We start from the raw sequence: 22987 nt of genomic DNA, 5'->3' as shown, positions 1-22987 counted from the left end.
GCCAAGTCCACAAGGCATGGGTATCGTCCGCATAACTGGTAAATTCCTTAACAAAAGTATGTCGGTCCTAAGATAGCGAAATTTAAACTCGCCTTTGCGAATTTTTTTTAAAATTTTGCTCCGGCGCTGGTTCGAACTCGAAACCCATGGAGTGTTAAAGCAGAAGGCAAATTTTACATTTCCAAATATGAGGGCAAAATTTAAAGACCACCCCAAAAGAAGGGCAGTGCTGCGAATTGCCCTGGATTTTTTAGCTTCATTTCTATATGGATCAAAAGAATTTTTGTTTAATCTTTGCTTAAATAAAGGGTTGGATTGGGCCAGTCTCGCGGGTTAAGTTTATATTAACAGCTTTATTTGGGGTCAAAATTTTGAGTTTATAAATTTGAATCAGAAGTAGATATTTAAAAATAAATATAAGATTGGAGTCAAAGTTATTGAATTTTGTCATAGATCTGCCCTTGAGTACTATAAGAAGTGCTAGAACCGGAAGTCAATTTAAGGGCAAAGTCAAGCAAAAACTTGAGGTCTTGGAAACACATGGAGCTGCTAGATCAAATTGACCTTCGCTCCTGGAATTAAAGGAGATACAACGATGGCAGATATAATTAAAGGTAACACATCGAAACAAGAAGATATGAGACTAAATTTCCCATGCTATTAAAGATGGAATCAAGATGGTCAATTGAATCCTATTAAAGTGGATGAAGCAGTGTGCCTTGATTCCTTTTATAAAAGGAGTAACTTTTTATGCTAAATATCCTACATGACATATATTTAAAGATCATGAAATTTGGGTACATTAAATACGTTTTTAGTTTAAGGTCATAAAATTTAAAAAATTTATTCATTTTCTTAAATTCCGTGCGGACTTACACTCCTGCAAGCTTTTAAAATTAATTTATTTTAAAAAGTATTTTTTTTTTTAAAATATATTGTAAAAGACAGTTTGTATTTAATCAATTAATTTAAAAAATACTTTTAAGCAGTAAGTTGTGCATAAAAGTGTATTTTTTCTTAAAAGTGATTTTGGCAAAAGTTAGTTTTTTAACTTATGAAAAATAGTCTCTTACTCTTCAGAAGCACTTTTTTTCCCCCAAAATTTAGAGAAACACCTTAATTTTTTAAAATAAGCACTTATTGAAAAAATAAGCATTTTCGAAAGAAAAAAAATAAGCTTAACCAAATAAACTACAAGACAAATAAATTTAATGGAGGGGGTAATTATTATTCACTCTATTCCAATTTATGTGGCACTTTTATTTATCAAAATTTAAATATCATGAATTTTAATCAACATTTTAAGATATAATTTTTTACCAAATTGATATGAGAAAAGTTATAAATTATAGTACTTATGATATAGGTTTCAAATATATAAATTTTAATCTTAAAATCTTAAGTTAATCTAATTCAATTTAACTTTAAAATTTAATTAAATTGACTCTCGCAAAGTGCCACGTAAATTGAGACGGAAGGAGTACTACAATAATTCGAGCTAATGGATTCGAGTGTTTCAGAGTATAAACAAGACTACATTTCTCTATAAACAAGTGTTGGTATACATAATTTGTGGTCGTCATATCAACTATCAGGTGCTACTACATGTTTCAATATGAAAATTTGAGAAGAAAATCAACACTGGATTCTGGTTGATGCGCTGTCCTACTATACTAGTAGTAATATTTACAATTGAGATACAAGGCCAAACTTTAGGAAACAAAAAAAACAAAAAGAATGAATAAATGGATGTATAGTTACTGAATTCTCTGCTTCTACCTAGTTATTGTTACTGTGGCTCCTTTTACCAGGTCCATATGCTGGTACCTTTCCTTTAGGAAGCCTGTGTAATAGCAAGTTTAAATGTTCATTTCTGACCTTCCTGTTAGCCTCTACAGACTCCAAAATTTTCTCCGACGACGATGAACTACGGGAAGATTCACTTGCTAAAAGACCACTATTAAGCAGTGGTCTTGCACATGAAGATCTGGATATCATTAAGAGAACTATAAGAATTGCTGTGAAATTGCAATATAACTTGGTGTTGGCCATGGATGGTGTATATATAGCCTTTTTGAGGATGAATAAATGAAAGCAGATTGAGTAATTGATCCTTTGCAAGAAACAATGAGAAACAATTTTTTTTTTTTTTTTTTTTTTTGCTCAATGGGTGAAGGTTTCGGGAAAGTAGTAATAAGAGTTTTGAGTGATAATTTCCAACAGGGGGAAGATTTGAGGATTTTATATGGAAGAGGAAGATGCTAAGAAAGACAGACATATATGTGCATATTATTTTGACATAGTCAGCGGATTTACAAGTCATAAGATAAGTGGTCAGAACTGTTATGCGGAGTCGTCACTGGACACGCTTTCACATTACACACGTTGTTGTCAGTGTACCTAATTCGGGGACCTAATATAAAAATATTTTACGCTATCGAATTATTCCTAAGGTAATTACAAATAACTGCATATTAAGTAAAGTTAGTAACTTAAAAAATAAGGCAAAAAATACTCTATAGCAAGTTGATAATTACATTAATAGTATAAAATATTTTCAGTATATATGAGTTAAATACATATAAAATTGGAGTAAATCCACACATGGTACTGTTGAAAAATGAGCTGTACCTTTTTGTCACACCGCCTTATTCAATGCCGTTGATATTTTTTGAAAGATATTTATTACTTATACATCAGTTGTAAGAAGAAGAAGGGATTTCAGAGTACAAAAAATATAAGATCCATCTCCGTTAAGCTAACCTTGTGACCTCATTAGTAGAAAAAAGAATATTTTAAAGTGTAGGAAAAAAAAATTATATTATATCTCAAAAATAAGTTATGACATGTTCTGTACTTTTTACTAGCCAACATCTCTTTTGTATTGGTGACAGACCCTCATTTGCATTTGTAACTGATCCATGATCAGCCATTTATCCCCTTGCATTTGCAACATATTCTTTAATAATTATTATGAGCCATTAATCACTTTCAACTGTTTCTTTGGCCTTGAGATTTCATTCTGCTGAGATGGTTCTCTATGGAAGGTGATCGGAATGAACAAAAGTTCTTTCCCTCGTATTTGATTGGTGTGCAGATTTTTCTTTTATATTTTAATCTTTATTGTTTTTGTTCCTAATTTATATTAGAAGAGCTTATTGAATCTTGAGAGATATACCTTTACTGGTGGAACATCTTCAAGGATAGTGTCAACACGACACGCCTCAAGTTATGAGAATGATAAAGTATTTTCTGAAAGATTTCCTAAATATGCATTTTGATATGGACCCTAAACTTATCTTTCGATTAACAGCGAATTATCTAAACTGTTACGTTAAAGTTTAAACAAATACTCCATTTGAGTTTGTACTTTCACGTACGGAAGGTCAGTAGATTCACCTAACTGATGTCACTCTTTTGAGCTTTACAGCCATCGACAGATAGATCCATTAATGAGGTAGAGGCACTCGGCACCTAAATTTATATGGAAAGAGCTGTATAGGGAGCCATTTTCACCGTGATTGTGTCAAGTGTCAACTATGGATTAGTATAATATAATGTCTTTAATAAAGGCCTATCCAAAATTTTAACTTAATGAGTTTAAGATTACGGCATTTATGTGCTCGAAAGCAATTTCTTTTGCTCAAGGTTTCTCTTAGGAGTTCAACTAAAGTGCGTAGGAGCAGTATAAGCATGGAGGTAAATAAAGGCAAATTCAAAATTTTAACTTAATGAGTTTAAGATTACGGATTCTTTAAAAATACGGTTCATAATATTTACACTACTACTCAACAAATTTCAGAGATATATCTACGATATAGTAAAAAGATATCCAATTAAACCCGCTTCTAACGACATAAATCCACCTCCAAAGAAAAGTTGCAGCAAATTAAAGCCCGTGACTCAAATGCCATGGCAATATGTCATTGCCAGCCCGACTTAACCTACGTGAGTGACAACCAGGAAGTTTCCAACAAAGTCGGTGATTTTCTTCCATTGATCCAAAATTCCCAGTCAGAGAGGAACTCACATCAGCTTATCTTACAGCTGACTTTCGATAAACAATTCACTCAACTACTCTCATTTAACATGTAACTTATTTGTTCGTTGGACTAGAGAGACAGGAGAAAGGTAAAGAGCAAAAATGCCTAAAAGGCAGAGGCAGCAGAAATTTCTTTTCTTTTTCCCTATAGCCATCAAAGCCTGAAGCAGACCATAGCTCATCAAGGAAAATTCCATCTAAATCAACAACCCAAGTCATGAATTCAAAGGCACCTTAGATGGTATCGCTGTGAAGGGAAGAAATGAGGACTGGTAATATAACGGGATTAAATAAAAGCTTTTACTAAGTTACATGTTGTATATTGGTAAGATAGTGATCGTAGAAGCTGGCTAAAAAGAGGCCATTTTCTGTATACCTGTTCACACCTCATTATACACTCACTCTCCTTTGTCTATTCCATCTTAACAAGCTTTACTACTGGAAAATCAAAATCCTATAGGTTAGCCCACTAGAAACATCTGATAACTCCGTACTTAATAAAAAATATAATGAACAATACACCAATACATTTTTCATGTCAGGACTCGTGCTTACCAGTCCCAAATGCATGCATGCAACAGGGGCCAAGCAAACCAGAGAGACGGAGAGAAGAAAAAAAGAGAAAATGCAGCCGCAACCAACAAACAAAAAGTTCGGTGAGTCCAACTTTCAAGCTTTATCAAAGTTGAACTAGACAACTTTCAGTCAATATCTACCCTCAGATACACAATGAGAAAACCTAGCTTCATCTTCAGTTTCAAATAGATTTAAAAAGCACATTTCAACAAAAATGCTCTGGATATATTTGTTTCCCCGTTTATAGGATGCACTAGATACAAAAGAAAAAAATGAGCAGAAGAATGATAGACCTCGTGGAAAATAAGGAACAGGTTAACATTGATAATTATTTAATCAGTTTCTAATACCTAAGACCTTTGGCAACCTCAAAGAAATGAGCAACATTTTCCTCAGGTGTACCAACTTTAATGCCATGTCCAAGGTTCAAAATATGTTTCCCTTTACCAGCTTTCTTCACTGTATCGTTTATCCGGTTGGTAATAAATTCCTTGGAGCCAAAAAGCACTCCAGGATCCACATTACCTTGTATAGCCACATTAGGACCCAGTCGTCTCCTACCATCAGCCATATCAACTGTCCAGTCCAAACTGACTACATCTACTCCTGTCAAGGGTAGTCTCTCCAGCAAGCCACCTGATCCACTTGCATAAAGAATCAACGGGAGATCAGGATGGGTTAGTTTCACTGCATCAACTATTTGCTTTAAATATGGCAGACTGAACTCCTCAAAATCGACTGGGCTTAGCTCTGTGGCCCATGAATCAAAGATCTGAACTGCTTGAGCTCCATTGTCAGCTTGGTAACGGATATATTTAGTCATTGAGGTTGCAAATTTTTGAAGCAGTGAATGAAGGATCTGTGTAGCAACAAAGTTGAAAACATTAAAACATAAATTGGCAGATCATAAGCTAGAGACAAAATGTTTAAAAACTGAATTGATACAGGTAGTTTATCTTGTTCCTGGAATAATTAGTATAATCCATGTTTTCATTGATATAACCTCATGAATGGAGAGATACTGTGTGCGTACTGAACATGTATATCATGTCTCTTTTTCTTTACCTTGGCGGGGTGGTGTGGAGGATGGATGTGCAGGGTTGTTTTAACACGTTAAGAAAATCCTCAACAGAAAAAGGCTAATTTGCTAGAACAGGCAAACAGCTAGGTATCCATAAAAAAGGTATTCACCCTCCTCAGGTTTAAATATTGCAGCCCATTATTGCAAAAAAAAATCTACATGTACTGCTGTTGTTGGCTTTCAGCAGAATTTAAAAGAAATGAAGCAACTGAAATCTTCAACTTTCACCATCTAAAACAGACAACGAGCAACTAGAGAAATAAAAGAGCCCTGAGCTTAGCTTTACCAAAAATTTCCACTTCTCGCAGTTGCATACAAGAACAAACCTAAAGCCCAAGCATGGAAATTATCCCTTCACCATAGAGCTTACATAGATTTGTGACTTCCCCCTGCTGCTCCTCATTTCCATCACTTATCAATTTCAGTTAACATTCTAGGAATAAAAACTTATTTGCCAAAAGATAGAACGTGCTCCACGCCTTCTATTATTTTTTAGTTTGGGTTCAAGTAGAATATAACCTCCATATTTAGTGCTTTCTGACAAGAGAATGGTTGACACAAGAAAGTGTCTTTTAATTTTCTTTGTTTATTCTTATTTCCTTCTGGTGAATTTCCTAATGCATTTACTTGTTTACAAGCTTGATGAATAGGGTCTGCATTCTTCACCTGGTGAGTTTGCAGGGGCGACAGGGTACATTGACTGTCCTTTGGCAAAATAAGCAATGAATTGCCACTTTTCTCAAACTTTAAGAAGATGAGTGGCAGCTTGCCAACCCATAGAAATGCGAGGTGGAAACTACAGAATGGGAAAGAACACAAGAATACATTACCCCTCTTTAGAAACCGACCTCAGGCGATTTATTTTGGGTGGTAATGGAACAACCCCTCTCCCTACCTTTCGCAATTAAAAAGAAAAGAAGAAAAAGAAAAAAGCAGAAGGAAATACGCTCCTGTGACCGATTGAGTACATCAGTTATCAAATCAGCAGTGAAAGCCTCCAAATATCTACCCCCTCCCTATTCCTCAACCAAAAAAAAAACGTAACGGCAAATAGGATCAGGATCTACCCCAATCCAAAATTGAAACTGCTTTTGAGATTAAACTCCAAACAATAGATGGTTGACTTAAATCGCGCCCTAAATCTAAATCTAACTGAATGTGAAATATCCATCAACATTTCTTGGCCTTTCCTAATATAGAAGGACAAGGGAGAATAAGATTCAACCAAAAGATCAGGTTTGGAAACATTATATGATCCAATTAATTAACGAACTATGATTGTCACCCTAGGGCTTAGTAGCATAGAGCAGCATCAGTAAATTACCTTGGGCTCCGCAAAAGCTAATCTCTTAATTTTTGTGAAGTTCTTAGAGGAACCACCTTCAACCACATATGATGCCAAGGTAAATGGTGCCCCAACGAAACCCAGAACTGCTGCTTGATTATTGACCTGCCATAGCAAAGATAAATTCCAAAACAATTACCATGATAGCACAACGGGTGATAGTAAGTTAGTAACAGCAATAACAGTGTTAGCATTGTTGAATTGAAGCACAGCCCTGAAGTTGTTTTTTACTCCATTACAATTTTATGGCATTTTTCCAGTTCAGGGTGTCCCAGAAGGGTCGACACTATTCAATTATATACAACTTTCACAACTTTTAAGAATTCAATAAATTTGATATAATGTGTTCTCTATCAAATTAATTTTTCAATCAATTCTTGATACTTTATTCCGCTAACACTAAACAAGTACTATTTTTTTTTTATCAATACTATCGCTAGTCAATATATAATTCACTACATCTTAAACTCCATATCAAGTGCATTAATGGATGAAATAAACTTTTGCAAGGATTTCATAACAGAAGGAGCTAGCAGAAATGTTGAAACTTTCCATCAGGAGACTCTAAACCAATCACAGTTTGTATGTGCAGTGCAGGTGTCTATAATATCATAAAATATAAACAAAACGTGGGTATTGTACAGTTTAAGTTCGTTTACATAAAAGAGAGGGGAACTGTTTCTTAACAAATAACCTCCAGAGTAACAAAATAGACACGAAAACCAGACCTCTTTCCGCAAAATTGTTAATGCTTCTCCAACATATGGAACTGATTCTTCAGGAATGAATTCTCTAACTTTCTCAACATCAGTAAGTGTTGTTGGTGGATCAAATATGATAGGACCCTTCCCCTTTATGATGTCAAAAGGGATGTTCATTCCAGAGAGAGGAGTAAGAATATCTGAAAACAAAATGACCTGCCAACATGAGAAAAAACATTAGAAGCAAACCAATAATCAACAGTAGAGCCAAGAACGCTAGCTTGTGAATAAAAACATCAAAAGATGGGGATTCTGCTTCAAAAGTAAAAATAATGAAATACCGAACAATATACAGACACATGCTAAGATAGGACTGCAATGTTTCTTACCCCATCAGGCTGGAATACTTTCCATGGCTGTAGAGAAATCTCTACCACAAGATCTACATTTTCTGATCTCTCACGAAAGGATGGATGTTTCTCACATAAGATTTGATAACTCTACACAAAAGAAATGCTGAATAATAAGATGCAAAATACAAAGATCTGAAAAATCAAACACGAGTCAAAATAAATCCACCTAATCAAAGCCATAAAATTCTTCATAGAATCAAAAAACCAACGCAGCAGAACTAGAGCATCGAAATTTCTCAAGCTTTAAGATCCCTGAAAAGCCATCTATTCCTACTTGAAGTGCGTTGAAACATCCAACAAATAGGATTTACAAGTTCCACACTCTTCTTTTCACCGACCTTTTTTCTCATACTTTCAAACAAAGTAGAAAGAATTAGTCATTCCATCCTCGTGCAAGCAGCTGCTCAGCAATGGAAATGCATCTCAGGTACATCAATTAGTAGGTGTAAGAGAATTAATGTCTTATCCCTAAGACAATGTTTGAGTTGCCTATTCATAGCCATTTACGCGAACTATTCTCTTTAACAAAACACATCATATCATGCAGCCCCAATAACACGAGTAAGTCAAATTTGTAACACAGAATGCAGTTAAAATTATTTCAGATCAGAAGTTCAGGATATACTCAAAGTTAAATTGAACTATAAACCTGCCTTCATGTACCTCCCTGCTTGTCTCATAAGCCAAACAGGAGGCCTTTCTACTTCTTTACCCCGAACAGCATCAAGCAACAAAGGTTCGGTTGCATTTATAGCTTTTGGTTCAGCAACAGTTCCTGTGAAATTCAAAGGAGCATCACTCACATGACCATGTAGAAAATAGAATAGAAATCTATTTGACAAAATGGGAAAATCAAGAAGGCTTCAAATCATGACAGATAAGCACAATAAACCTAACTCACGCTAGAATAACACAAGTACACAAAAGACACTAGCCACAGTATCAGCAGCAAGGACAATCTAAAGAATATGTAGGTTTATCTTCAATAGCTTAATGTCCGAGAACAGGATATTTGCTCATTCATTTAGCTTGTTATAGAAAAGAGTACCAAAAATATTGGGTGATGAAGATTTATGCTCAATTCTCGTTGAGTTGACAAAAATATGGAACAAGAAGCTTTAGATGTGTACGCAATACTTCTTTATGTCTATCATCCAAAGAGAATAGGCTATAATGCACTTTAGTCCCTTAAACTATTGGTTACCTAGACATTTTCCCTTCAAACTAATTTTCTTAGCATTTTCCCATTAACTCTCACTTTGTGATAGTCCCATGGTCATTATATCTAACATAAGCTCTTTGGGCCCATTTTCTCCTTATTATTTTAATTAAATCACCCTTCTCTTTCGAATCAATATCTCTATATATTTCCTATTTTCTTGTTATCTCCTTTTCTTCTTTCCACCATCATATTTTTCATTCTTCAACTTCGTTTGCCAAGCAAACTTACCATTATTTCGAGTTGTTTGAAATACTATAAACTTATGGTTTTATTAAGAATTAGAAAGTTCATGCTATTTAAAATATTACTCCCTCCATTTCTTTTATGTGTCTTAGTTTGACTAGGCACAACAGTAATGAATGTAAGATTTTTGAATCTGTTTTTCTTAGTAAAGACGTGTATAAGGTAAAATATCATTTGGATGGTGTGGTCTTAAACATGGCAAGTCATTCCTATGAGTGTCATTGTGGGTAAAATGGGAATATTGGAAATCAAAAGTTATTAAATGTGGAAAGCATTCGTTTTTTAACAGTAAAAATGAAAGTAATACACATAAAATGAAACGGAGGGAAGATTTCTTTTATCAGGTAGATTAAAAAAACGGAGGGAGTATTGTATAGACCACCACATAATGGCACTTAAATTTAAATGAAAAACCCCTATATCCTTGAATTTAGTGGAGAACAAGTACCAGATTAGATTTTTTCTTTTGTGGAATTATACTTTGTTTATTATTTATTTATATTAAAGGCATAAACTTTGAGATCTTCTTTTTAACTTTTTTGTAGTAGCTTCATTTATGCCATTGCTTGCTCCACATGTGATTATTTTTCTTTGGTTGCATAAGACTAGTCTTAGGTTTCGTTGTTTAACTAGAATTCAAAAAAAAATTCCTCAACTACACAATCCCAAATTAAAAGGGCCTTTGCTATTAGAATCTTCAGTTTCCAACAACAACAACATACCCAGTATAATCCCACCAGGTGGGGGCCTGGGGAGGGTAGAGTGTGCACAGACCTTACCCCTACCTTATGAAGGTAGGGAGGCTGTTTGTGATAGACCCTCGGGTCAAGAAAAGATGCAAAGACAACAAATAATAATAGGCAGTAAGAATCCTCAGTTTCCATTTTGCTCAATTCGGGCACGTTCATTCCAGTGCTAAATAGTTTGCCTTTTATGGCAAATCAGAGATTCTTTATCTCCAATCTCTCAATTATCCCTGCACTAAAAATAATCTCTGACAAACACTGAACTTTTTTTAACTGTAACATCACAACTAAGTCTTAATTCCATCTAATTGGTATTGCCTATACGAATCATTTGATTCCATTGTTTTCTGTTCTTAGCTGAGACCAAATTCCTTGGGAGAGATTATATGTCTTTGAGACAACTATCCGCGAGCTATTTAGCTTTACCCAGTATCTTGCTAGCCCTTACAAAATTATCATTGCATCACATCTATGAACAGACGCATTTAGAAGTAAACATAAGACTAGGACAAACCATCTTAGGCTACTTCAAAAAATTTCTTAGTTGTCAAATTTTCTGCTTAACAGAAAAAAAGCAGGAAACTAAAGTGATATGTTTTGAAAGACGACAAAAAGAAGGGAAGATAGGAGGAATAAATACCAAGTAAAAAATAATGTAGTGAGAAATTTCTAGGTAACTAATACGCCCTTCGTTTCAATTTGTTTGTCTTACTTTCTTTTTTAGTACATTTCAAAAAGAATGTCTCTTTCATTTTTTGGCAACTCTTTTATTTCCAACTTTCCACAGGGCATGTTTAACACCGTAAGATTAAAGGGCATTTTGGTATATTCTACATATTTATGATTCAAAAGCCTTTTTTAATTTCTTAAACTCTGTGTCAAGTCAAAACAAGACAAACAAACCTATGTTAATTTGCCTAAAGAACAAATAGGTTTTTTCCAGCTTCAGTGAATTGATCATAACCAATTTTGAAGACAGCAATGCCCTCCATCATAAGCCCTAACATAGCCAAAAGCCCAACCAAGGTATAACTTAATAAGAAGCTAAAAATAATAGAAAACATTCAGAGAAATTGCTGGACAGTATATAAAGAAAATATTGAAAAACGCGTTGAATCTGGTGAAATTAGAGGAGCAATTAGCAAGTCAAAATTAGGAAATCACAAGTGAAACAAGTTAACTAAGTTGCATTGGATGATGAAATTAGAAAGTGAAAGCGCGTGTAACTATACCTCCAACAGAACAACAGATTTTGGGCTTGAAATTAGAGCGACAAGGAAATGGAGATTTAGAGGAAATTGAGGTTGCACAGAGTGAGCTGTAAATACAAGACATGATGGATATCCAAGGGGATTATCAGAAATTGTGTTGCATTTGAAAGACACTTGATAAACTGGGTTTTGTTCTAAGGGAAAATAGGAGTAGGTGACAAATGAGATAAAACTTTTTAAAGATAAGATGGCAGGAAAATCTATATGGGTAAGCTATATGAATTGCGACCGCTTCCAACTTGAATTTTCCTTCGCTGGCTCCACTTTGCGCTTTTCCTACTTCCGTCCCTCTTACTTATTTTTAGTTAAATTTACATTACATCTCAATGTAATACGACTCAATTATAAATAACCCTTCATATTTAAAAAAAAAAAAAAAATATATATATATATATATAACCCTCTATTCATACAATGAAAATTGCTAGGTTAAAGAGCATTTTAATATTGCAAAAATTATTATTAAAGTGCCTTATTATGTTTTATTACTACTACAAGTTGGTGTCCTAAAAAATGGCAGAAGTGGCTTTCATTTCTTATAGTTTTGGTTGGCAGAATGTGGCCTCAAGTTGTCCTTAAATTCTTGTAACCTCCAAACCCTTTTACTCACATTCATCATCTTTAGTCTTGTAACTTATGTAACCTCTAAGCCATAATTATATTCTCCCATTATACTCACATTACTACCCCCACTCTTACCCTATTCAATTCAAGGATGATTTTGTTAACTATAAATAGTTAGTCATCCTAATCTTGTGATAGATGAAAAATATTGGAGAGTTCTTGAAAAAGTGAAGATAAAAGAGAGTATTTTTTTATGTTGAAGGAAGGTGTTTTTATGGTGGAGTTTTGGACTCTTCAACTAGTCCAGAAATGTTTGAGTCACACGACGTTGACGGGCTGTTGTATCCTGGAGGGGACAAGTCAGAGTTATACTGCTGGACCGGTGAAGATTATGCCGCAGTGGGGTTGGTGAAGATTATGCCGCAGTGGGGTTGAATCTCCCTAAAAAGAACGAAATATCCGCGCCTCAGCCTGAAGAATATTTATTTACTTTGTTCTTCATTTTTCATTTTATTTTTCAACTGTAATTTATCGGTATATTCACCAACAAAAATAAAATACAAGAATTAGTTTTAACGATATTTCTATTTACAAAGGTTAAGGGTGTGTTCGGTACGAAAGAACTTATTTTTAGGAATTTGTGAAGTAAACAAAAACTATTGTCTCAAAAGTATTTATACAAAATCAAGAGAAACACTGCGGAGGTGGGGGAGGAGGTAGGAGTGTGGAGGTGGGGGCTATGAGGGGTCGGGTTGGGATTGGATGTGTTAGATGATATGGAGGAATGAAATGTCACTTATGAAATTTGTTTTCTCTACTTCCATTAGGGAAAATCATTTTTCTCATTTTTAAGGAACTTATATTTTTTTTCAAATACTTAGCATTTTTATATATATAAAACCCTCTATTCATACAACGAAAATTGTTGGGTTAAAGAGCATTTTAATATTGCAAAATTATTATTATTAAAGTGCCTTATTATATTTTATTACTACTACAAGTTGGTGGCCTAAAAAATGACAGAGGTGGCTTTCATTTCTTACGGTTTTGATTGGCAGAATGTGGCCTCAAGTTGTCCTTAAATTCTTATAACCTCCGACCCTTTTACTCCCCCACATTTATCATCTTTAGTCTTGTAATTTATGTAAGCTCTAAGTCATAAGTCATAATTCTCCATTATCTACTCACTGACTAAGGCCTTAGCAAGAGAAAAGGTCTGGAGCATATGGAGGGGATGGGATTGAAGCCCATAAATTAATGAGTCATATATGAGAAAACTCAATCTGGGGACTAGAGATCCTAGAACCAGGTTCAATGGGAAAAACGAATCGTATGATGACTTGTGAGAAAAATGCACTATTTTATTTATTCCCTCCCTATGGTGTGAGTGCATTTTCCTGTAATGATTTGCGGAGGTTGAGTCTATAAACTCTTAATGAAAATCTGTAGCTCGTATGAGTGGGGTGTTAAAGTCACAGTAGCACCCTTAGTAGCACCCTTGATAGAATTTCACCTATATGAATGTGGAGGTAGACCGCTTCCTATGAGAATTAGGCTCGTTCTCAAAAGCACTCATGAAAATCAGGATAGCACAAGGCCGTAATGTGCTGGCCGTTAAAGCTCATGTCAACACCTTGATTATTACGTGTAAGCAGTGATACTTTATTTTCCCTAAGCAGTCATAGTTCAATGCAAAGCACACTACTGACTTTGGAGTAAAGGTTACTGTTTTGCTAAGTGGAGATTCAATGCAGAGCACACCTTCATTATGCATAATAGTCTCCCTTCAACTAAGTTGGTGATAACTCTCTTATTGTAATATTAAAATGAGTGGGGGATTGTTGGGTCAAAGAGCATTTTAATATTGCAAAAATATTATTATTAAAGTGCCTTATTATGTTTTATTACTGCTACAAGTTGGTGGCCTAAAAAATGGCAGAAGTGGCTTTCATTTCTTATGGTTTTGGTTGGCAGAATGTGGCCTCAAGTTGTCCTTAAATTCTTGTAACCTCCGACCCTTTTACTCACCCACATTCATCATCTTTAGTCTTGTAACTTATGTAACCTCTAAGCCATAATTATATTCTCCCATTATGGGACGTCAGGAACACGGATCACGCGGCCACAACCGAGCAAGAAACCACCCATAACCCATACAATGCTACGGACCTCTAAGAGTCGTAGCAGTAATCATATGACGGGATAGGGCCCCGCCGTACCCACCGAACAAACATATACATATGTATAATACCGAATACGGTCCAAAGTATAGGGCTCGGAACAGTGAGCGCTCCAAGACAATCGGACAGGATCCTAAGTGAGACCACCCAAACAAGTATCTCGATCGCGCGGTACTTAAACGCACCCCAGAAAGGGGTCGATGACGGAATATGTCTTGAAGTATGCAAAGCATGAAAACATAAATAGGATCATAATCGAACAAAAGGTACGGAAAGTAAATGCAATATCCGTAATATCAAAATACTGCCCGGTTAAAAATACAAATCATGCATGGGGCCTCCTAGAACATGGTCGCCCTCCGACAATGGCGCCATAACACATCATACTCCGAAGGTTTCGTATCTCTCGTATCCCCCGTCACACATCATAAATATCATAGCATATATACACGAAGCATGCCGTAGAAAGGGGCTCGGCGTACCGGACACATCATAACACCATAATATATACACGGTTCCGGACCAAAAAAAGGGGTTTGCGAACCGAACATATCATACTCGGAATAAAGCATAGTGCGCACGATGACATACTGTGCCCGCCGGGACTCGGCGAAAAGATGTAATAACGAGAATGCGCGAGCGAGTCGTGAATAACCGTATACGTTACAAAAACATTTTCAAAGACTCAATAGCATAATCAAAACAAACCATTACTTAAGAACTAAAACATTAATCAAATCAAGTTTCCTCCGAACGTCGCTCGGGGACATATCGAATAGGCTTTGAATTCATAGATACGTGTCAAAACCATATGACATAGCTTATGGAACCTAAAGCATAATCATCATTCTGATTAGACATATAAGTACACTAACCATATCCGAAGGGCTCGGGATGGTAGCCATATTAAGTTTTGTCACAAAATCGTGGGAACTATACAAAGGAAAGTCGCGGACCCACGGACGTCAACCCAATCCGAGCCCGCCTATGGAAGGTGTAATCATTATACGCTATGGAACATCCCACGAGCATATCAAGGCGATCCGGTTCGTCTACGAAAGTTACGGCCCTTTTCGACACAAACCCTTTTAGGAACAAAACTTTTTATGCAACATTTGAAAACCAATTATTTCAAAGACATAAGGGCCATTATTCCATTACATTACGAAGGTCAAAGATAAATGCAAAATAAGAATCGTGGCATACTCGGATCACAAAAGAATAGAATTTCCTCGAGGCTCGTGTCATAGCCTATTTACAACTAAGGCATGCCAAAAAAGAAGGAAGGGTTAAGCTTTACATACCTCGTTCGTTCTCAAAGCTAATCCAAACCAAACCTATCTCTCGGATTCCCCAAGATCTACATAACATCAATAAATACCAATGTTAACTATAGGCATTTGGAGTTCATTTCCAAATTAGTACGTAATTCTACCGAAATTTGGGCGGATTTCCCCCAATAACGCACAACCCCGAGAATTCAACTCGGCGGAATTCAACAACAACAACACCAACAACTATTCCAACAACATCGACAATCAATTCGAAACGCATCTTAACATTAATAATTCTTCTCCACATATTCCGACAACATTCCAATTATGCCCACTACAACCACATACATACAAACCAATATATAATCAAACTAACACTAATACTCACATATTCAATTACCAATCCGAAACCATTCAAACAATATTCAAGAACTCTTAAACAATTCACAATATTTCCAACAATCCAACCAATGCTCCATTCACAGAAACTATCCCCAAACCCGAGAACCACATCCATAACACATTTCTCACTTCCAAATCATGATTTGCACCAACAATCCACATCAACAATGTCATTCTCATAAATATAGAAATTACATTAAATGTACATTAACACTCGTAAATCAGCCCGCAACACTTACAATGTCAACGTGAATCATAAAACTCTTATTGCTAACATAAAATTCATAACGACAACAACCAAAACACTAAGTAATATCAATTCATTCCTTGTCACACAACATGACCCATATTCGGCCACCACCATGCACACATATATTGATGATTCTCATCCATTTCAACACACTACAACAACTAAACATGCTAAATAGAATTTAACTCATCACTTTTACACACACACACATGCACGGCCACAAGCCCTTCACACGGCTCAACTTCAACATGCCATATTTCATGAATTTCATCCATTTTGACATACTACGACACTAACCATAAACCATCCATAACACATAAAAACAAGATTAAACCTTACCTTTCTTCTTAACTTCCAACTTAGCTAGGGTTGATAACGGATGAAAACGAGCGGTTTGTTGGCCCAAACAACAACTCCACGTTAACAAGGACCCTTCAATTAGTGGGTTTGCTAGGATGAAATAATTTTTTGATGGCTAATTTTGGTCTTCACTTTTCCTCCCTCTTGGCCGAATGGCCTTCTTCTTTCTCTCCAAGGTTCTTGATTTTTCTCTAAGTGTGTGGAAATGGTGAAAAGATGACTTATTAGTCATCTTTTGTATTCTTATACAAGTTATACAAGTGTCTCATGTCCCCCGCGCCACACGGGTTGGACCAATTAAATTTGGCCACAAAATGTGTGGGGACCATTTCCATGCCACGCTGGCCAAAGGGTCCCTTTTTCATGAATTGCCAACTTCCAATATTTCACTTTTAGTCCCAAATTTTCCTAAATGTTCCATACCAACAAATTCATAAGCAACTTGTGTCTTAAAACGAAATCGAAGGTCAAAAGTCTCGACTTCGTATCCCGGAATGGTTTTGTCCCTAACTTATCATGGTTAACCCGGATTGTCCCAATGTACAAAATACGGGATATAACAATTTTGTTAACTATAAATAGTTAGTCATCCTAACCTTGTGATAGATGAAAAATATTGGAGAGTTCTTGAAAAAATGAAGATAAAAGAGCGTATTTTTTATGTTGAAGGAAGGTGTTTTTATGGTGGAGCTTTACACTCTTCCACTAGCCCCAAGTTAGTTAAGTCACACGACGTTGACGGGCTGTTGTATCCTGGAGGGGACAAGTGTCACAACCCATTTCACTAAGTCGTGCGAGCACCTACCTTTTCCATCTCGGTCGGCAAACCCTTATCCCAACAATCATAAATACATAATAAAGCTGAAGAAGATAGAATAACATAAGTCTCACGATAATAATATAAAGAAATGCGAAAGTAATGAGAATCCAACCCAGTATCTGGTCTGATCATACAAGAGCATCTACTAACTACTATAAGTCAGAATAATGATACATCAACAGTCTCAAAATCATGTCTTAGAATGAAAGTAAAGACACAATAATAGGAAGAGTATTCGAGCAGCGAATGTCCTCATGCTCACCTTGAAAGACTCGAATCAGCAATCCTCGAATATCAACCACGAGAAGTAGAAGTAGATCCCACCTGGCACTCTGCATTCATAAAAGAATGCGGCAAGTGCAGGTCAGTATAAACAACAAGTACTGGTAGGTATCATAGGACGACTAAGACTAGCTAACGTATATAAAGACAATAAAGCAAGATAGACAGGTAAATCAACAAGGTATAAGTCACCACGAGCCAATAACCAAGTAGAAGTCATCACCTAAGTTATAGCATCTAAACCCAACTGTGTCAAGTCTCAGTACATGTCACGACCCAATTTCACTAAGTCGTGCGGACACCTACCTTTCCCAAATCGGTAAACGAACCCTTATCCCAACAATCTTAAAAACATGAAATAATTAATAAATAAATAAATAAATAAATAAATAATCGAAAGAGATAGAAATACGTAAGTCTTACGATAATGATATAAGAAAAATGCAGAATTAAGGAAATACACCCCAGAATCTGGTCTAGTCATACAAGAGCATCTAACTAGAATCTACAAGTCTGGAAGTAATAATAATACATCAATAGTCTCAATATGTCTCAGAATATCAAGTAAGACATAAATAAAAGAAGAATCTTCAAGGCGGCAAACGTCCTCGTGCTCACCCTATAAGACTCTAAACAGCAACCCTCGAACTACTATCAGCCACGAGGAGTAGAGGTCGATCACCATTTCGGAACTACGCATTCATAAAGAATGCAGCAAGTGCAGGTCAGTACAAACAACAAGTGCTGGTAGGTATCATAGGCCGACTAAGATTAGCTAACACATATCAAGGCAATAAAGTAAGATAAACAGGTAAATCAACAAGGTATAAGTATTTAACGAGCCAGTAACCAAGTACGCGTCATCACCTATGTTATTGCATCTAAACCCAAATATGTCAAGTCTCAGTATATCCAATCCGAATCCGTATATCACAATGGTATCACAATAAATCACAGGAATATCATCAGAAGCCAAATGATACAATGCAAGGCAATAAATGTATGGAGTGTGAATGCAATATATATTGTTACACCCTGCCTTCTCAGAGCATGAGAACGAAACGTATTTCACTATATTAATGGAATATCAGAGACATCCCGTGAAGTCTTGAAAGGTATAAGCCATGGAAAGCACATAACAATGAAGTAAAGGATGAATTATGATCTCGTAAGTTGTAACCGGGAAGACAACTTTGGAATCGGGGGACATGACCATTATCAAGTATAATTAATGATAAATATCATGTATGCTAAGTTTCGGAAGGTTCCAGGATCAAGCGAATAGAAGAAAAGAAAGTTAATGGGACTTTGGAAGAAGTTGGTGAAATTTGGCAAGCAAATTTTGGTCTGGGAGTGTAACTTTTAGCATACAAGGAGTTTTAAGGCAATTCAAGAGCTTAAAATAAAGTTCATCGAGTCTAGTTCCCAACGTAAGAAATCGCTCGTTAATACGACATCGGAGTAGGAAGTTATGAGTATTTTAAAACGAAACGCCAGAAGCCCGCGAACCTACACGAAAATTCTAGAAACCACTTAAAAGCCTACTAATTTCGGCCCATTAAGCCAAACCCGATCCCTACACATATAAATACCCCCACTAACTCACCATTTCACACCCAAAACATCATATTTACATCCATAAGCAAACCTTAGAGAGATTAGGGGTATTTTGGCACAAATATTGGTAAGATCTAGTGGAGATTAAGGCTCGAGGTGCGTAACGCTTCGTAGATCTCGGCTTTTCCATCATGGCGTCGTAGGAGGAGGCGGAACCCCTCCATGTAATCTGGTCCTTGAAGTTTCCAAGACAAATTAAGGTAAATCCCGCTCCTTTTTTGGCAATTGAGTTAATCCGTAGTAATACTGGCTAGATTATCACATATTAAGTTGAATTGATCGGAAAAGTGAGATTATCCTCATTATGGGTGTTACGGGTGGATTGATATGAATATTGGTTTGAATGGAGGTTGTGGATGTTGATTCTTGAGTATTGTTATTGTTGTTGTTGTTGATGGTTGTTATTGTTATTGATATTACGGCTATCTGACATATGCCGGGATATAACAAAAACAGAGGAAGTGCTGCCGAATTTTTCTTAAATCGAACGCTTCAAGACTATAGGATTCAGATAAGTTGAATCTACAGAATCTACGAAATTAACTAAAGGAAGTATTTGTCGATATAGGTTTCGGGACGAATGGACGAGCGGTGGAATAAGGGAGCAAGTCGGGATTAGCAAGCGATAGAGACAATTATGTAAGTTTTAGGCCCTCATTTCAGCACGAGTCTTATAGCTATTTAGCGTGCATGCTCCTCCATTCGAACCGTCCGAAGTTTTACAAATAAAGGATACGATTTTATAAGAAAGCTGGATTTTGAGAAAAAGCCATGTTTACGAGATTTACTGATTTTACGAAGAAGTATATTTCATACGATTTTCTCTAAAAGAGTTTATTGATTATGACTAAAAGTCTGTTAGTGCGCATTCCTTGACCCTTGTTAAATTCCACAAAATGTCACGTATAATCCTTATGCTTGTTTATTGATATCATAACTATTATTGATTGTCATTTTGGCCTCGATATACATTTCATAACTATTTCGAAGGTCATGACCTTACGTCACTCCGAAAGGCCCATGTCTATTTCTTGAACTCTGCATGCATTTATATATATGCTCTATTTACACTATTTTACTTTCCAAGCCGCACTATAGTCGCCAGGGTACTACAAGTAGATGTGCAAGCACTGATCAGTTGAGTATGTTTATCGAGTCTCGAAAAGGGCCGGGTACATTATGATGATGATGATATGAAGTTTCCCCGGACGTGAGATGCCCCGGACGCATGAGGATATGATGATGATGATGCTTATTTATCAAGTCCCGAAAGGGCTGGGTACGATATCTCACCGAGTCCTATATATATAATATATATACACACACACACACACACACACACAGAGTATATTGCATATGAAAAATGGTTTTATAAAGCATTGCATATTAATTGCTTTCAGATTATGTCCTTCGTTTTTCTTGTCTTATGGTAATGTCTTGTCTCATTACCGTATTCCATCCAACCTTACATAATCAGTATATATTTTCCGCACTGACTCAATTTTGGGACCTGCATCTCGTGTTGCAGGTTAGGATAGGTTTACTGAAGACGCGCCATGATAGGAGCATCGTCAGGGGGTCAGCAAGTGTCATTCACCTGGACTTGCCTGTTTTGGTAGATGATTATGACTGCATGGTTACTGTATATATTTTTTTGGATACATCGGTGGGCGTGTGGTCCCGACCTTTTATGATGATGATATTTTTTACTCTTAGAGGCTCGTAGACCCTGTGTAGTGTGTTGGTGTTGGTGGTGGAATTATATTTTGTTAAATGGGCCTACTGACGTATGATATTGTTTAGTGGCGGCCTTGTCGGCGCGCTTACTATGATTATGTGTATATGTAGGCGATGTTGTCTACTGTTCGATTTGGGTTTTGCTGAATGCAGGTGCCGCTAAGGCTTTATGCTAAGTTATTCCAAGTCCATTATGATTATGTTATCTAGTTCAAGTTAGCTCAGTCGGCATTCAGGCCGTGAGGTCGGGTGCCCCGTCACGCCTCCCGGCGGGGGTGTGACAAAGTGGTATCAGAGCGGGTCAGTCCTAGGGGTGTCTACGAGCCGTGACTAGTAGAATCCTATTTATCGGTATGAAGCACGCCACACGTATAAACAGGAGGCTACATGGAATTTAGGGATGTTTCCTCTTCTTCCTGATCTAGATCGTGCGTTAGAGCCATACGTAGGGTATTCACTTTCGATTCTAACCCACCTTTATACTGCAGCTATGTCGACAGAGAGTCCGGTTTTAGCAAATAGGAGTGAGAGGACCACCTCGAGGGTGGATGCAGGTCCAAAGACCACCTGCCCCTGGCGATCGTAGTGAGGGGAGACGGAGTGCTAGCGGTTCAAAGACCCCTGTGATGCAGGGCTCCCCCGAGTGTTACTTAGCCTGATAGCCCCCAGTCTTAGGCATCTGTGAACTAGGGGTCCCCAGTGTATGTGATGAGATATGTTCCGAACAAGGAGGAAGAGGATGGACTATTCCAGAGAGGAGAGAGAGCAAGTGAGACGGAGGGAGGCTAGGGAGAGCTCTACTTCGAGATGTATCCCACCGGAGGAGCTCCGACAGACAGACTAGGAGAGCGCGTAGGCGACCGAGCTCCCATGTGCGGGGTGCGTAGGCGGGCGATATCAGCACCCTATTGATATCATGTGTATTGTATGTGTGCACAAGTTAGTTTGATTATCTATAGTATGGTACCTGAAAATTTTCAAAGGAATTGGTTCCTGAAAAGGGGGATTAAGGTTGGTATGACGAGAACTGTGATATCGGGTATTAAGTGAATAAGGATTGGGCCTTAGTCGCCAGTTACCCTATTTCACCGTTGATCAGAGAATTTTTCCCATAGTTCTAATCAAACCCCAGGTTAATAGACAAATGGGAAAAAAGACTTAGCTACCGACACAAAGGACATGTAGTATTCATATTCAGGCCGAGAAATCAGCAAAATGAATCGCCAGTTGAGACAAGTAAGGTGGGCGGTGGGAAGATAGGACACGAAACTACCTGTCACGACCCAGCCCCGTGGGCCGTGACTGGTGCCCTACTTAGGTACCCAAACAAACTTACGAACCAAATTGTCATATTAGGACGTATCCAGACTCAACAGATATTATTCGTACCGATAGCAGATAGCGGACATCACACAAATACTGAAACGAAAGCTACCCTAAGCGGTCGCCCGTGCAAACTCATCATATCAAAATCAAAGCTGGCGGAATGCACATCGCCCAGACATACGCATACATACAAACATGTGGGCCATATAGGCCATAGTAACATGCGGGGCCGCTTAAGGGCGCAAAACAGAATCACATACGAACAAACCGGACCCACGACCCACAAATATGACTACAGGCCTCTACAGACAAAACAGAACATACGAACATATGACGGGACAGGGCCCCGCCGTACCCGAACAGTCACACATGTACGTAATATACATAGCAAAAAGACATATACCAAAATATGGGCCCGGATCAAGGGAGCACTCCAAAGTAGCAGGCATCGGGTAGCCTAAACCGGTGGATCGCCCAATCGAGCGTCCGTACCTGGCGGCACGAAACGCAACCCCCCGAAGAAAGGGGGTCGCAC

The 22987-nt window shown here is 37.1% G+C and overlaps 1 protein-coding gene across 1 annotated transcript; it reads right to left on the bottom strand.

Annotated features, from left to right (window-relative positions):
- Positions 1-4821: 4821 nt before the first annotated feature.
- On the bottom strand, positions 4822-11853 carry LOC132051614 (uroporphyrinogen decarboxylase, chloroplastic). The gene is made up of 6 exons (XM_059442771.1): positions 11602-11853; positions 8812-8933; positions 8135-8245; positions 7773-7961; positions 7024-7149; positions 4822-5477 (listed from the first exon to the last, which is right to left on the bottom strand). The coding sequence occupies exons 1-6, from the start codon at positions 11702-11704 to the stop codon at positions 4962-4964; spliced, it is 1167 nt and encodes a 388-aa protein (XP_059298754.1). The 5' UTR covers positions 11705-11853; the 3' UTR covers positions 4822-4961.
- Positions 11854-22987: the final 11134 nt, after the last annotated feature.

The sequence above is a fragment of the Lycium ferocissimum genome, chromosome 4 (assembly GCF_029784015.1).
Source record: "Lycium ferocissimum isolate CSIRO_LF1 chromosome 4, AGI_CSIRO_Lferr_CH_V1, whole genome shotgun sequence".
Lineage (NCBI taxonomy): Eukaryota > Viridiplantae > Streptophyta > Magnoliopsida > Solanales > Solanaceae > Lycium > Lycium ferocissimum.
This window is presented reverse-complemented; position numbering and strand designations above follow the sequence as displayed.